Below are 17,121 nucleotides of genomic sequence, written 5' to 3'. Positions count from 1 at the left end.
AAAAAAGTCATGTTTTAGAGAAGAAAATGATAGAAATGTAGTGGAGTGAAAAGTACAATATTCGTCTTTAAAGTTAAAGTCATAAGTTTCCAGAAAAAAGGAAACTTTTAGGTTATTTAATTTTCTGAGTCTGAGGAGTATTATTAATCTGACATTATATGGTTTCTCTAAAATCCTTGATTTCTTAACACTATAACATCTAGAATAACCATGATATAGCCTGTAACATATAGGCCTAGTGTAAATAAAATGCATGGTAAAATAATTATTTACAATTATCATTATTATTATTGTTGTTGTTGTTGTTGATTTTTTTTTTTTTGAAGGGGCTGATTTTAAAGAATTACAAATACAGACAGAGTACAATAGAATAAATAAAAAATATAATTAATTATAATATTAAAATCAAGAAAAAAATATTTACTTTCTTATTTTTTAAGCATAACATTGTTTTAGATATTGCTGAGCATCTGCTTTAAAAAATATATATATATATTTCCCCTATATTTACAATTATCTATATTAAATACAGTTAACTAATGGAAGTAGCGCAGATTAATAAAAAAAATATTCCTTATAATAAAACATGTCACAGGTGAAAAACCGAATGAAACATTTTCAAAACAGCTGGCAGCTGGGCATGATGTGAGGCTTAATGAACGAACAAAAGCGAGATGAATGACAAAATAATTCAACAAAAGCATGTTTCTGCACATAAAGCACAAAATACATCAATATAACAATTAAATATATTTACAAGATAGAACGGTAATTGCGATGATAATACTTATAAATAAGTCTTTTTATTATTATTCATGATTAAATATTTAATTTGAGGTCGTTTTTAAATTATTATTATTGTGACGTATTTGAGGAAGCGTCGCGCGCAGCGGAAGTACTTCGGTGTAAACAGAGCGTCGAGCAGCGCGCGATGGGCTCAAGCGGAGCGGAGCGAGCGGCGAGACGCGTGTTTCTGGCCGCTCTGTGCAGCGTGTGTCAGGCGCTGTTTCCCACAGAGTCGCCCTCCAGAGAAGTGAAAGATGTGAGCGGCCTGTGGAGCTTCAGAGCGGATCTGTCTCCGGAGCGGGACCGCGGCTTCGAGCAGCACTGGTACAAGAGTCCGCTGGAGCAGGTCACGTGAGATCCGACTGCTTACATTCATACACATCAGCACAATTATCTGAGATAAAAGGCGAATTTGTATCGAAATAAATCTTTATAGATGCCACGGACCCCCATCCCCAATTTAAAATAAATATAAAAATGTTTATGATTTTAATAATAATAATACATGTATGTAGTTAGTTAAATCTAGTGTCTTATAATTGTTTTTGTTTTTTGGGGGGTTTATTTGCATAATTTTTCTCTAATAATTTCTGTGAACTCCGCAATGCTAAATTATAATTTTAGTTTTCTACTTGTGATATATTACTGCACTTTTAGGGTTGCACTATTTAAATAATTTTTAAAAATGATTTGAGTTATTCTTGTACCTTATTTGTTTATTTATTTAATTTTAATTTAATTTTTACAGTTTTTCTCTAATATTTTCCATGAACCCCAGGAGCTCCCATAACACTACCTTATTACATTTGATTTACATATATTGTGTGCTGTTATGGTTGTGTATCATATTATTATTATTATAATTAGTCTTATTTATTTTTAAATTCTAGTGTCTTATTTATTTCAGCTGCATAATCCTTTGCATTCATTCCCTGATCAGTTGTTGCACAATAAACTGATGTGCAATATGTGTGTTGTGTAAGGTTTCTTGAGAAGTAACATCCTCTTTATTAATGCTGTAATCAGAATAAAATGTTGTATATTCCCAGAAACGCTGCCAGTTTAATTAGAGACTATTGTTAAAGTCAGGCAATTTATATAATTGCATGATATTGCATATTAAGCATGCAGTCGTTCATATTTTGCATTTTAAGTGTGTTTTTAGGTGTTTATTTTTGTGATTGTGTGATTTTTATTCCAGACGGGGCCTGTTATTGACATGCCGGTGCCGTCCAGCTACAATGACATCACACAAGACGCCAAAATCCGTGATTTCATTGGCTGGGTGTGGTATGAGAAGGACGTATGGGTGCCGGCGCGCTGGATCCAGGACCGAGGAACACGGATCGTGCTCCGAGTGGGAAGCGCTCACTATTACTCAGTGCTTGTAAGTCTGTGGGATGCAGATGGTTGTCTTTGACTCATGATTAGTCACAGTCTCAGGATCTGTGGTGTGTCCATGTCGCAGTGGGTGAACGGGGTCAAGGTGACCGAGCACGTGGGCGGCCATCTCCCGTTTGAGGCGGATATCAGCGGCGTGCTGCGGCAGACGAGTGGGAGTGCGTGTCGAATCACAATCGCTGTGAACAACACTTTAACTCTTGAGACACTTCCACCGGGAACCATCCAGTACATGAACGATCGCACCAGGTCAGACCTCATCGATGTGTCCATATAGTGCCCTAAAATCACTGAAAACGGGACGGGTTAACAAAGGAGTTTTCAATAGATGCTACAGAGCCCCAAATATCATCCTAGGAAACCCATCCTAAAATTAGATTTATACTGTGTAATAAATATGTTTAAATATTACTAAAAAATATTTAAGTACATTTTCTACTCATTGCACTGTGCTATTTTACTGTGTATTATTTATTTACCTATTTTTAAACTCAAATTACAATTATTATTTTATTCAGATTTTGGTAACACTTTATTTTAGGTGTCCTTGTTACTTGTACTTACTGTTATAATAATTACATGCAAGTGGCCCTAAGCCAAACGCTAACCATGTAATAAGTACATGTACTTATTAGTCAGTACTTGAATGTATAATTACACTGTAACAGGGACACCTTAAAATAAAGTGTAACCCAGATTTTTTAATTAATTATAATTTTTTTTTAAATATATATTTTTACACTTCTACTCTAAACATTTATAAATTAGGTGTGGGAGGCCCAATGATTAAATATAACCACAATGAGATATTATTGTAATTTTAAACTTGTTAAGATAGTGTGACACATTGTGATTTATTACATTTTTGCAGAACATCCCCAAAGCAAAACGATGTCCACATCAGTCCATAGAATGACAAACAGTCAAAAAATAATGTTGGATGCAAATTATTTTATTATTCAGTACCTAAAGATTAATATTTTAGTATTTGCAGTTTATACTTTGCATCCTTGTATCAATATATTGTGACCAAACAGGCGAGAATAGTGATAAGTGTTACTGTGCATCGTGTGTTACAGTGTATCAACCCAATCCCTTATTATAAATGTCTAAATATTATTTGGAAAATATTTATGTTAATTATTACACTTCTGGCTACTCATTATAGCACTGTACTGTTATTCTTTATTTTCTGATTTTAAGCCATTTTTTCTGTATTTATTTATCTTAATCTAATTTTTGTTTGGGTACCTGATTTCTATATATTTTATTATTATTATTATAATTTTTAAACACTGTTTTTGCACAGATTCCCCTAGCTCTCCCCTGATCATGTTAATCATAATCATATTGAAGGCTATAACCAGTAGATTATTAAAAGGCACATGATCTCTTGTCCTATATATTTTATGTCTTTACCATCTTCTTTTCCTTCAGATACCCGGCTGGCTACTTCGTTCAGAACACTAACTTTGATTTCTTCAACTACGCTGGAATTCATCGATCTGTCCTGCTGTACACCACACCGAAGGCACACATTGATGACATCACAGTGGAGACGACCTTCTCTGATAACATCGGTAAGTGTCCGGAAATTATTTTTAACAGAACAGCAGGCTTGGACAGTTTGACCTTCCTTCAAAGTCTTGTTTTTTTGTATATAATATATGCACATATATATTTTGTATATAACAAAAACACTTATAATTTTTTTTTTTTTTTTGTTAATATACCTTTATTGTGTTGCTTCATGAACTTTCCTAGTACACAAAAATTAATACTTTTAACTCAGAAAATGCTGGTGAATTTCACAAATAATTATAAAGATCTATAAAATAAGTAACACATTAAATCAAAGTGAAATAGACTGAAATAGTATTTTCTTATAAAACATACTCAAATAGTCCAGTAAACTTCTTTTTGTTTTTTTATGGGGAAAAAAATCCCATTTTTGTGTTTATTATGAAAGGTACTAAATGTTCTCTGAATGTATTTTTGCATGTATTGATTGTCTGTGTGTGCTTTATATTGCTGGCTTCTCAAAGATACATTTTAACTTGGTTAACAAACAGTAAAGATTGTATTGTATTTTATTGTATTGAAAGGCTGTTGTCAAAGAAATGCATGTTTTGCATAATATTGCATATAAATCATTCATAATTTGCATTGTTTCTTCTGACTGTGTTTTAGTTATTTTACTTTGTCTGAGTGACATTATTTTCTATGATTACTTTCTGGCCGATACAGATGCTGCCTGAAGAGCTGAACTTTATAAATGTCCGTTGATTTAGTCCGACTGTCCTGTGTTTTAGGGCTGGTCAGTTATAACGTGTCTGTGTTGGGCAGCTCTAAACCCGCTGTGAAAGTCACGCTCTCGGCTCAGGACGGCAGATGCGTGGCTTCGGCCGACGGCTCGAGAGGAGTCCTCAAAGTCACAGACGTCAACCTGTGGTGGCCGTACCTGATGCACCAAAACCCAGCTTACCTTTACTCCATGGAGGTCAGTGTCGAGAGCAGTTTCCTCTGGGCGTGTAAATGCTTTAGAAGTATTCATCTTAACTAATTTAGTTATGTAATGTCAACAAATCAAACCTTCTTGTAAAGTGTTATCAAGTTTAAAGATTCATTTCTGTGAATCAGTTTAGTATCATTAAGATACTATTACAGTTTTTATTAACCCTTTAAAACCTAAGGGTAAAATAGGTCATTTTTACATATTTTGTTTATTTGACTGTAAAATTCTAACAGAATGTGCTATTTTCAAGTGCAAGGTGTCATTTTTTTCAGAAAACAGACGGCTTTCAAAAAAGTACAGTTTTTGACCATTAATGTCGTGTGTTGAGTTTGTAAACAGAATTTAAATAGACAAAAATAAAAAACAACAGTAAAATATTTTCTGTTTTTTATTTATAAAAAAGAGAAAAATCGTGATCGAAATAATCCAACACTTCTTACTTCAAAATTCAACTATATTACATATATACAAGTAGTTTTGGGACACTGGGTTGCACAGTTTTCATTCAGGAGGCTTTTTTGTTCATACACGCATACATTTATACATGCATGTAAATGCGTGCACATGCATACACCCATACATTTACATGCACGGACTCATTATAGCGATGCACACACTACATGTGAAAAAGTCTCACTCAGACTGCTCCCAAAGTCTCATCAAAAATCATCCCAATCGACTCTTATGCTGTTTACTCCTCCACCATGTTTTTGTTTGTTTCGTTTATTATTTTATGCAATCCAAAACTCCGCGCTCCCTATCGCTCCATTCAAATTCTCCCTCCCCGCTCTCCCGGAAATCAGCCGTCATTTGTCGACGGAGCGCAAGAAATTACCGTAATAAGCAATATATTGCCGAAAAGCGCATATAGTTTTCTGTCAGGAGCAATTTGAATTATTGTGATGGTGCAAACGGTTGAAGAGTTACGGTAACATGAATACAGCTTGGTTTAGTGTGTCGGCGACGACACAGCCGGTGTCAATTTAATTTGATTTTTTTTTTTTTTTTTCAATTTAAATTTTTTAGTAATTTTGTTTTTATTAGTTTTATTTATAGCTTTTATTTTATTTATTTTTATTAGTTTCAGTTTCAGTTACAGTGCTATGCATAAGTTTAGGCACCCATGCTAAAGTTGACTAAAAAGAGGAATAAAAAATCATCAGATTTTTATTTTTAAAGGCCAGTTACTTCATGGATCCAGGATACTATGCATCCTGATAAAGTTCCCTTGGCTTTTGGAATTAAAATAGTCCCACATCATCACATAGCCTTCACCATACCTAGAGATTGGCATGGAGTACTTTCCATAAGATCACCTCTCAATGCAAATCAAACCAGCTATTAGGCTAACTGAAATAAAACCATGCCAATCTCTAGGTAGATTGACTGATAGATTCAGTAAGTTGCTTGTTTGCAGCATTAATCCAAAATATTAACAGATGCATGGCATTTTTCATGCATTAAAAATACTGTATATGTAGATAAATTGATAAAAGTATGTAATGCTAAAATGCGATGGACCCATGAAAACCTGTCTGATCTGGTTTTGTAGGTTCAGGCGACAGCAGAGGACGGACAGATGGACGTTTACACTCTTCCTGTGGGAATTCGTACCGTTAAAGTCACCAGAACACAGTTTCTCATCAACAACAAGCCGTTTTACTTCCACGGGGTCAACAAACACGAGGACGCAGACGTGAGTGACACCAGAGGGCAGCAAAACCAGACACTGACTGACTGACTGATACCTAGAAAATATACACTCACCCTCACTTCAGTTCAAACCTCTATGACTTTCTTTCTTCTGTGAAATGCCAAAGGTTAACGTTTAAGCTGCTCTTTTTCAAGTAATTGAGGTTTGGATGCTGACAAGCTCCAAAAATGACAAAAAGACACTATAAAGTTTCATAAAGTAGCTCATAAGACTGAAATCTGGGCGTCGTCTGAAATCATATGAGACTGAAACGTTATGGTTCTTGTGCCGATTACAATGCGACTTAATGAATACACACATGATCTTTTCTTTTATATTATATTTTTTGTTTTAAGTTTTAGTAATTTTTCTACTTAACTTATTAAACTTATTACAATTGGTTGCCAAGGCAACATTTCTAATTTATTCTAATTACAATTACAATGCAAAAAATGAATGAACATGGACACGGTTTTCTTTTATTATCATTACCTTTATTCATATTTTGATTAAATTTGATTATTAATATTTATTTTATGTATGATCAGTTTTCCTTTTAAATGTTAATTTCTGTTTTAGTAACTGTTGCTTATTCTTCTCTTTTTTCCATTTTAATTTATATTAATTTCAGTAACTTTAGTTCATAAACTTATTTCATTTCAATTAGTTGCCAATGATAATGATTAATGAATGATTATTCTAATTCTGATTACAATGCAAAAAAACAAAGATTGAACATGCATATGATTTCTATTAATTATTATTATTATTATTATTATTAATATTTTGAGCTTTTATATAATGTATTATCAGGTTTCCTTTTCATTTAAGTTTTGGTCTTTTTTTATTGTTTTTTAATTTAATTTAATTTAGTTTTAGTCATTTTAGAACTTCCATTTTTTTGTAATTCTGTCTTTTATATTTATTAATATTTTGAGCTTATTTTATGCATTTGTTTCTATTTATTTAAATTTTACTTTTAAGTTTTGGTAATGTTATATGCTTTTGTCGTTTGTGTGTGTGTGTGTGTGTGTGTGTGTGTGTGTTTATTTTAGCTTTAAATGTATTTTTATATCAGATTTATTTTTTGTAATTGGAGTACTTAAACTTATTTCAGGCAACATTTCTAATTCTGATCTGAATACGATTGAATAAATATGCACATGCCCCTCTTTTATATTTATAAAAATTTTGAGTATTTGAGTTTTATGTATACAGTTCCCTCCAAAAGTATAGGAACAGTAAAGACAAAATTGCTCTGTTGGCTGTGGAGTCAAGACATTTACAAATATGATTAAAAGATGAATATGAGACAAAACTACAGAATGTCACATTTTATTATTGGGTGATTCAACACATAGATGTTTTAGCAGCTAAGAAGTTCAGCACTTTTAGAGTTTCATCCCTCTATCTGATGTGAGCATAAGTATTGGAGCAGTTGCCTCTCAGGTCTTTCTAAGTGATCAGCTGTGTCCTGTTGCATTGACAGAATTTTCAAACTATGGCTTTAAGAGCGTGGTTGTGGTAAAAGCAGCTGATATCATCTATTAACTCGACCGCTCCACCACACAACTGTACTTCTGTTATTATAGCTGATGTTTGCTCAGAGTTCACAGACACACACTGATCCTCATGCAGTCGCTGTGAGAGTAACACACTGTATCACATCTCACTGAAACCCGTGGTTTGTGTGGCAGATCCGAGGGAAAGGCTTCGACTGGCCTCTGGTGGTGAAGGACTTTAACCTGATGAAGTGGATGGGGGTGAACTCGTTCCGCACCAGTCACTATCCCTACGCCGAGGAGATCCTGCAGATGGCCGACCGCCACGGCATCGTCATCATAGACGAGTGTCCTGGAGTGGGAATCAAAGACATGTGAGACGCCGTCCCAACAGATCCTAACACCGCAGCCTTTACTGAGGGGGTTACCCAACACAACACAGTGTCTAGTGTCCCGTTTCATCCCTTTCTGTATATTATGTCTGTCTGAAACTATTTCAAGGTTACAAACCTGTAGGAAATAAATCCATGTCTGACAAGATTCATTTGACAGGTCACTGTTTCTTCAGACCAGTGTTTTAGTATTATTTATATGCTACAGTATTTGTTCATATTTAGAAGCTGCTTTTATTTTTATATATATATGGTTTTTTTTGGTTGTTTTAGTCATTTTATTATTTTCACATTTAAGTTAATTTCCTATTTTCGTTAGTTTAAGATTTAGTTTTTTTCTTAATATTTATATATAGCTTTAATTTATTTTTATTTCCATTTTAGTTATAGTAATTTATTATTTAAACGTATTTCGGGTTAATTGTTACATTTTTGTTTAAGGTTTTTTTATTATTTAAATGTATTTCACTTACATTTTTAATACTTTTCTTAGTTTATGATTTATGATAGTTTAATTTTTTTTCTTTATTTATATTTATATATATATATATATATATATATATATATATATATATATATATATATAAGTGTATTTTTTTATTTCCATGTTAGTTTTTGTAATTTTATTGCTTAAATGTATTTCAGTTCATTTCTATTTTTTGTTTGTTAAAGTTTTTTTTTCTTTATTTGTATTTTTTATTAAATCTTTTATTAGTTTTGGTCATTTTATTATTTAAACGTATTTGTTCATTTCTAATATTTGTCAGCTAAAGATTTTTTATAGTTTTAATTTTAGTTTATTTGTAACATTTATATATAGCCTTAATTTATTTTTATTTCCATTTTAATTTGAATAATTGTATTATTTGAATATGGGACAAAATATGCTACAGGACTAAAAAAAATACAAGTTTATTTACTGAGGTGTGTTCAGAGGTATTCACCTATATTTTGGTGCAACCCCCAAATATTTAATAGAACTGTTGGTAAATCTAGCATTTAACTTCAGTTAAGAATGAATTATCAGTGAATCTCAGTATATTGAATTGATACAGATTCGTTTTTAATCTCAATCTATTGAAAGTGTTTTGGTGTGAGGCGGTTTTATCGTCATATCTAGATCCAGATAATCAATAAGAGTGTGTGTGTGTGTGTGTGTGTGTGTGTGTGTGTGTGTGTGTGTGTGTGTGTCGTCCTCAGACGCAGTTTTGGGAATGTTTCTCTGGCTCATCACCTGACGGTCATGGAGGAGCTGGTCCGGCGTGATAAAAACCACCCGTCTGTGGTCATGTGGTCTGTGGCCAATGAGCCAGCGTCCGAAATGCAGCCCGCCGGATTCTACTTCAAGTGAGTCAAACTGAATATGAAGGACTCCTTTAGTGGCTTCAGTGGTCCAGATCACAGCATGTTCACACCTAAAATCGGAGCGGACAGATTAAACTCTGACCTCCTGTTGTTGTAGCACAATATCAATTATGATGCCGTCTTGAATCTTAGTTTAAAAGGGCAAAAATCCTGTTTTCATGACTCTGTGTTCAAGTGAAGCTGTTTTGACTAATAATGCATGATAATGAGGGGTTTGTGTGTGTATATGTCAGGTCTTGTTTAGCGCCTTTATATCTTCAGGTAGAAACACCTGCTCTGAGCCACATTGACATACCGGAGCATCATAGACATGCCACGGGCCAAAACACCCAAAACCTCTCAGGCTCTAATATATACACAACTCACTGAGTCTCAGCAGCTTCAGCTCTTGATGGGAAATTAATTTGCAAATAACATCCGTTTGAATTATTAGCGCTAGCTAGAGCAGCAATAGCGTAATATTAAACGTAATGTCATGATGTCAATGTCCTTTCTGTCTGCATCGCTGACGTCTGACTAGGTTCTTGTTCAGTTTCCAGTGAACACCTGGAAATGTTAAAATTGTGGTTTCCAGGCCTGGAAAAATAGAATAATTAATACAAATGAAATTAAATTAATTAAATAATACAATTAAAAGACAATAAATAAAATAAGAGTTGAAAATCTTAGAGATGTTTTTGACCTTGTTCTTGTGTTAGAAGGACAGACTTATTTGTCATTGACTTGCATTATATAGTTGTATTTTTTATTATTATTTGTTTACTATTGTAGTATTTATTAATATTTTTAGTTTGCTTTTAATGCATGCATTTTCAGATTTATGTAGTTTTTTATTTATTTATTTTTTGTTATTTCCATTTAGTTGTAATTTAAAGTTAATAAATAATTAAAAATAAATTAATAAATAAAATAAAAAAAATTGTTAAATTAAAATACAGTGAATAAAATAGATACAAAATAATAATTAGAAATTGAACATCCGGGAAAAGTCATGGAAATCAATGAAAACTCATATTTAATCTGCCAGTAATTACTCGTGGTGACTGTAATTGGTATAATTTTGTAAATGATATGACAGTAATCATTAATAACGGGCAGAGTCAATATTTTCAGGCAAAAAGTGTCTGAAACAGTTTTTTCAGCTGGATATATTTTTTTAATGTTTATAATACCATCTCTAAATTCTTGTATGTAATGTCAGAAAAAAACATGCTAAATTGAATTTTTCCGAAGGGAACTGGTGTCTCATACGAAATCTCTGGATTCCTCTCGGCCGGTCACGTACATCACAGCCAGCAACTATGCCAGAGATCTAGGGGTGAGATGTGGCTTTTTACATTTTATACATGTATTTTTTAGCAATTTCTGTGTTGCAAAGTAACCATTTCACAACCTTGCATCTACTTTCCTTTTTATTCCAGCTGTTTGAACAGTTCTTATCTTATATTTCTCACAATCATGAGTTGAGTTGATCTACAGTAGCTTCAAACAGTCAGTCATTCAGTAAATTTAAGTCCCAATACTTATGCTCACATCAGATAGAGGGATGAAACTCTAAAAGTGCTGTTCTTTTTATTTGGTAAAACATGTTGAAACGGCCAATAATAAAATGTGATGAATTCATCTTTTAATCATATTTGCAAATGTCTTGACTCCACAGCCAACAGAGCAATTTTGTCTTTATTGAAAATATTGATTTAGTTTTGATAACTGAACTGTATGAATAGGAGAGGGAGTTTTTGCTGATTTGCTGTGTTCTGGTCGTCAGGCGCCGTATGTGGATGTTATCTGTGTGAACAGCTATTTCTCGTGGTATCATGACCCGGGTCACACAGAGATCATCAGTCTTCAGCTCAACACTCAGTTTGATAACTGGTACGGCAAATACCAGAAACCCATAATCCAGAGCGAGTACGGAGCGGATGCCGTGCCCGGCCTACACAGCGTGAGTCCTAAACACACAGATGCCATTAATAATGCTTCATTTTAACTCTAAAACAAGAAACCAACCTTATTTTAGATGTGCATTTCAGTAAATGTCTAGCCTGTGTCTGGATACACAAGGTACGAATGAATTGCAGGCACTGATGGCATCATTTATTTACACTGTGTTATTTTAACATTTGAATCACTGGGAATTATACAAATACATGTCTTTTGTGATAAAATATACATTTTCTTAAACACACACACACATGCAATACATCTGTATTGTTAAAAGCGCTATATAAGTAAAGGTGACACACATGTGACTGACAACGTCTCCAAGAAAAAGCTGCTTTAAACACAAAGGATGCTCACACCAAAAGTTGATTTAATTTAGTTAATAAAACTTAATTGATAAAGAAAATCTATGTATGACATTATTTTTGACAGCATCCTCATTTTACAGCATCTCAAGTACATAAAATTTTTAATAGTACTGTAGCTTTACAGGAGGTTTCTTGAAGCGTCTTGGAGACAGATTTAGTCAGTCTCAGTTTGTTCTGTTTCTTCATGTCATTCCAGACAGACTGGATGATGATCAGATCAGATCTTGTGGTGGCTTCTGCCTTTTCTATGAAGAATCACTCTCAAAGTCTTGGGGTTTTGATGCCAGAAAATAGACTTTATTACAAAATGAGAATAAAGCCGAGAAGTTTTCTGCAGAAAAGATCTCCAGAATGTTTTCTGTGTCCTCTTTAAATAGTTTTTCTTCTAGGCGTGTTCAATACATTTCATACATATGTGTTTTCCTTATACATACAATTCGATTCCTCCCTAGAGAGAAGGGGCTCTAAGACATGTTATAGTAAGGAAAGAAACCCCCTTTATATTTTTTACAGATGTTTCTTATATAATGAATTTCTGTAATTGAATTTATAATTACACTGTTGACCCGCCCTTAAACCGACCCAGACCACCAAACCTGTCCCTAACCTCACCCATATCCCACCTCAATAGCAGCAGAAGTGTGCAGTACAATATGACCACAATAAATACATTGTACTTATTTTTTATGTAAGTACATAGTTGCTAAGGCCACCTAATATAAAGTGTGACCAAATATATATTTTTAACTAGGGATGCACGATATTGGATTTTTGCCGATATGCCGATATTTTTCAACTCATTTTGATTGATAGCCGATGCAGATACAGATATATTTCCTTTTGTTTGGAAACAACACCAAGTCTCTCCTGTGTGGAAATTATAAGCAAAATAATTTTAATTATTTTGATTAGTTTTTAACAAGAACTTTAATTAAAATAATTAAATAAAGAACAATTAAGTTATTTTATGACAGTACATTGAAATTTGAAAATAACTGTAAATAAACTATATTCAATCAGAAAGATGCAGTGGTAACCTAAACATTTTATTTTAAGATTTAACATTTGTAAATGGTCTAAAGCAAGAGTTGTAAAAATTCTAGAGCTCATAATTTGTTTTAAAAATATAACATATTACACGTTAATGAATAAATCAGTATATATACGATTATTTAATTTAAATTATTAATTATTTTTTTTTATTGATGTAAGCTATTGCTTCTGAACTTTAAATCAAATCATACTCGTGATTTTATGGCATCAATTACTTCTAAATTTAATCAGAAATCATAATTATTTGTGTATTTTGCTTTCATCTTATTAGAAGTAGGCCTACAGCGCCCCCTACAGATTTAAAACTCCTTACAGAGTGGACATTAGGACCCGGGGGAGGCTACCGCTGCAGTTCCTAATACTGTTTACTAGTACTAGTATTTATCATTTTTACTCTGTCACACACCGAACGCGTCATTCTGTACACGCATTCTCAGTTTAAATGCAGTTATCCAACACAGTTAATCATCAATCAGGTAAAACCTTGCTTCAAGAATGAGCCACACTGTTGACGTGATCTAATCGCTAGTACACCCTGAGCACATGGGAGTTAAGGTATTCCTCTTATCGGCAAGACATATCGGCATCATTTTTCATATCGAGCCGATGCCGATATTTACATTTAAAGCCATTATCGGCCGATTCCTATAATGGACCGATAATATCAGGCATCTCTATTTTTAACCAAGTTATGCAGTTTTAAGTAGAGTTGGCAAAAAATAGTATGGATGGCGAACTATTTACGTTATGCTGTTGAAGTTTTGTGTTGACAGCTGTGGAAAGACGTGAACGTGACGTATTTGTTGTCCTGCAGGATCCACCCATGATGTTCACAGAGGAGTATCAAAAGACGGTCCTGCAGAACTACCACAACGTGTTCGACCAGAAGAGGAAGGAGTTTGTGATTGGAGAACTGATCTGGAACTTCGCAGACTTCATGACGTCTCAAAGTAGGAAACAACCGCAGCCTTTTCCTTTGCTCTCAACAGGTTTTTCTGGAACACATAGCACATATTAACTAGCATATTGTTCACTCATGCATGCTTTAGATAAGAGTATGAAACCATGTCAGACGGATGCTCGGTAACCAGTATAGAATCTGCAGACTTTATTTGCAAATGTTCTGCTCTGATTAATAGATGAAACTCATAGTTTTGAAGTTTAAAGGAGTAGTTCATGCAAAAATGTAAATGTGCTGAAGATGTCCTCACCCTCAGGCCATCCGAGATGTAGATGAGTTTGTTTCTTCATCAGGTTTGTAGAAATGTGTCTCTGCATCAGTGTCTCAGCAATAGATGCTCTGCAGTGAATGGGTGCCGTCAGAATGAGTCCAAACAGCTGATAAAAACATCACAATAATCCACACCACTCCAGTCCATCAGTTAACATCTGGAGAAGACTAAAGCTGAAACAAATCCATCAACGTTTTTAACTCAAATATGCATCCATAATCCATAATAACGCTTCTTCCAATGAAAAATTAGTCTGGTGTGAATCAGGAGAGAAATCTGCACAGATCAAGCACTGTTTACAAGCCAAAACAGCTCGAAACTAATATGTGGCTGGATTTTGACTGGAGGAAGAGTTATTATGGACGTGTATTTTATATAAAAAGGTCTTAATGATGGATGTGTTCCAGCTTTTGTCTTCTCCAGATGTTAACTGATGGACTGGAGTGGTGTGGATTATTGTGATGTTTTTATCAGCTGTTTGGACTCTCATTCTGACGGCACCCATTCACTGCAGAGCATCCATTGCTGAGACACTGATGCAATGCTACATTTCTCCAAATCTGATGAAGAAACAAACTCATCTGCATCTTGGATGAATTGAGAGTGAGGACGTTCTCATTTCTGTGAACTGTTTCTTGAAGCTGTGCATTAATCTCTCTCTGTCTCCAGCTATCACTCGAGTGGTTGGGAATAAGAAGGGAATCTTCACTCGGCAGCGGCAGCCCAAAGCCGGAGCGTTTCTGCTGCGAGAGCGATACTGGAGGATCGCCAATGAGACAGGTGTGCTGCCCACCTGGGCCAGGTATCCCTGCCAGTGAGCCGGATTAGCTGCTTCCTGTGCAGGAAGACCAGGTCAAAATGGACTGTTTATCAAGTGGAAGTGCCTTATATGTGCTACACCATGACAATCACACCTGTGTGAGGAATCCATGTGCTGCTTGTTCTTTGTAAAGACACTCAATTTTTTAGATTGGTTTGATTACAGAAGTCCATGTTTTGAATTGCTTTTAAATCAAAGTAACACAGGAATATTTTTTCCTTTAATGTGCCTTTTTCTGGTGTTCATCCTCTGGGATTTATATTGTGAATGTTCACAATGATATTCAGATGAGTGAATCTCATGAAACCTGTCGAGCGTGTCCGGCTCATCTTTCACCTCAAAAGAAATAAACGGACCACAAGAAAAATTTAGGACCAGCAACTGCATTATTTTGCATTATTAATATTTACATTACAATTAAGACACATTTGTTCCCAAATTCATTACTGTAATGCAAAAATTGTAAAGTATTTACATATCTTGGTAATATATGTTGTACTTCATATAGTATAATGCAGTATATAATAATAATTACATAACAGTAATCATATCTAATAAGGATCATTGACAATTATATTATGGTGATATTTATTGTATTGCCTTCATGCAGATTTATATTTTAGAAATAGCTGCATTATAGTAATAGCAATATCTAATGAGACTCTAATAAGGATCATTATTGAGAATGAGAATTGCAATAAACATCCATAGGAAAAAAACTATTTTATTAATCAAACTGTAAATTATTTATATATCATGGTAATATTTGTTATACTACCTTAATGCAGATTGATTTTTTTTTTTTAAATTGCATTACAGTTGCAAAAAAAAAAACATCTAATGAGAATTTAATAATGATCATCATTGAAAATAATGAGGGGGAAAAAACACATTTAATAAAACAAGAACCTGAGGTCAAAATAAATATCATTTAAGGTTTTTGTTTTTTTTGAGGTGAAATGTGATCCGGATGTGATCCGGTAATTTTCTATGAAGTTTAATCATCTTGTAATAATTGGCGCCAGTCTTTTATGACCAAAATATTTCTAATTTTAGTTTCATCTCAATGTGTGAGAGTGACCAGTGATGTTGATTTTTGCACGATAGCAGAGAATACTTCACTTTAATTACTTCATAATAAGCAATTGAATGAATCCTTTGTATTTGTGGACATTCCAGACATTCCTCAGCGATGTCATCGAAATAAACGACGTTCCACAGCATCAGACCTGAGACTCATTAATGCTCGTGTTATTCATCAGAGCTCTTGTCTAAAACACACTGGATGTTTCAGCACATCTCATCTGTTTCCTACATTCAGTTCAGATGTATTTAGGCCATACTTTACAAGATTAAACATCTCAAAGTGCTTAAGAAGTTGTAAAGATAGCAAACAAACATCTGACTAGTAAGATGAGATATAGATAGTAAGCATGATCATTTAAGTTAACAGTTAAAGGGACAGTTCATACAAAAATTAAAATATCTTCATCCTCAGGCCATCCAAGATTAGGATGAGTTTGTTTCTTCATCAGATTTGGAGAAAGACAGGTTGATGGGAGCATCCAAAAAAAAAATCAAGCATTTTCTTTTTCTTTAATATTTCCAGAAACTCTCCAGCTGTTAGTACAGCATGTGCTTTATTACACACAGTGCTGTGTTGTTACCATGGAAACAGCTTTACTGCATGCTAGTTTTAGAAGGAAGTCTAGAAAGAAAGTTTAATTAGTTAGACGGATGAAGTCTGAGACGAGGCATCACACCGTGATGGATGTAAAAATACTGCTTCAAAAGCATAAACACAAGACTTGGTAAAGTCTTAGGATTCTTAGTGAGACAGAATCATTCATGATGTGATATTCACTGTTAAGAGAATATAAAGACAGTAAGCTTACACAAGAATTACAAGGATAAGAGACATTTTTTGTAGCATATTGAAGAATGAATGTAAGCGAATCTCTCATTCCGTAGACTTGATCTTGTAATCTACATTAGGATACGAACTGTTTCTGAAAAACTTGGTTGCATTTGAAAATATAAACATCCAAAT

The 17,121-nt window shown here is 33.8% G+C and overlaps 2 protein-coding genes across 2 annotated transcripts in view; one reads left to right on the top strand and one right to left on the bottom strand.

Annotated features, from left to right (window-relative positions):
• Window positions 1–17,121, bottom strand: part of LOC306871772 (guanine nucleotide-binding protein G(I)/G(S)/G(O) subunit gamma-10-like) — a 480,959-nt gene that overhangs the window by 32,473 nt on the left and 431,365 nt on the right. The gene's annotated exons all lie outside the window — the stretch shown is intronic.
• On the top strand, window positions 891–16,292 carry LOC306871761 (beta-glucuronidase-like). The gene is made up of 12 exons (XM_079419901.1): window positions 891–1,132; window positions 1,988–2,173; window positions 2,255–2,436; window positions 3,625–3,767; window positions 4,500–4,687; window positions 6,255–6,398; window positions 8,093–8,271; window positions 9,490–9,636; window positions 10,888–10,972; window positions 11,423–11,599; window positions 13,834–13,969; window positions 14,921–16,292. Exons 1-12 carry the CDS (start codon window positions 932–934, stop codon window positions 15,067–15,069), a joined length of 1,917 nt encoding a protein of 638 aa, XP_079276027.1. The 5' UTR covers window positions 891–931; the 3' UTR covers window positions 15,070–16,292.

The sequence above is a fragment of the Barbus barbus genome, assembly GCF_936440315.1.
Source record: "Barbus barbus genome assembly, chromosome: 6".
Classification (NCBI taxonomy): Eukaryota; Metazoa; Chordata; class Actinopteri; order Cypriniformes; family Cyprinidae; genus Barbus; species Barbus barbus.
This window is presented reverse-complemented; position numbering and strand designations above follow the sequence as displayed.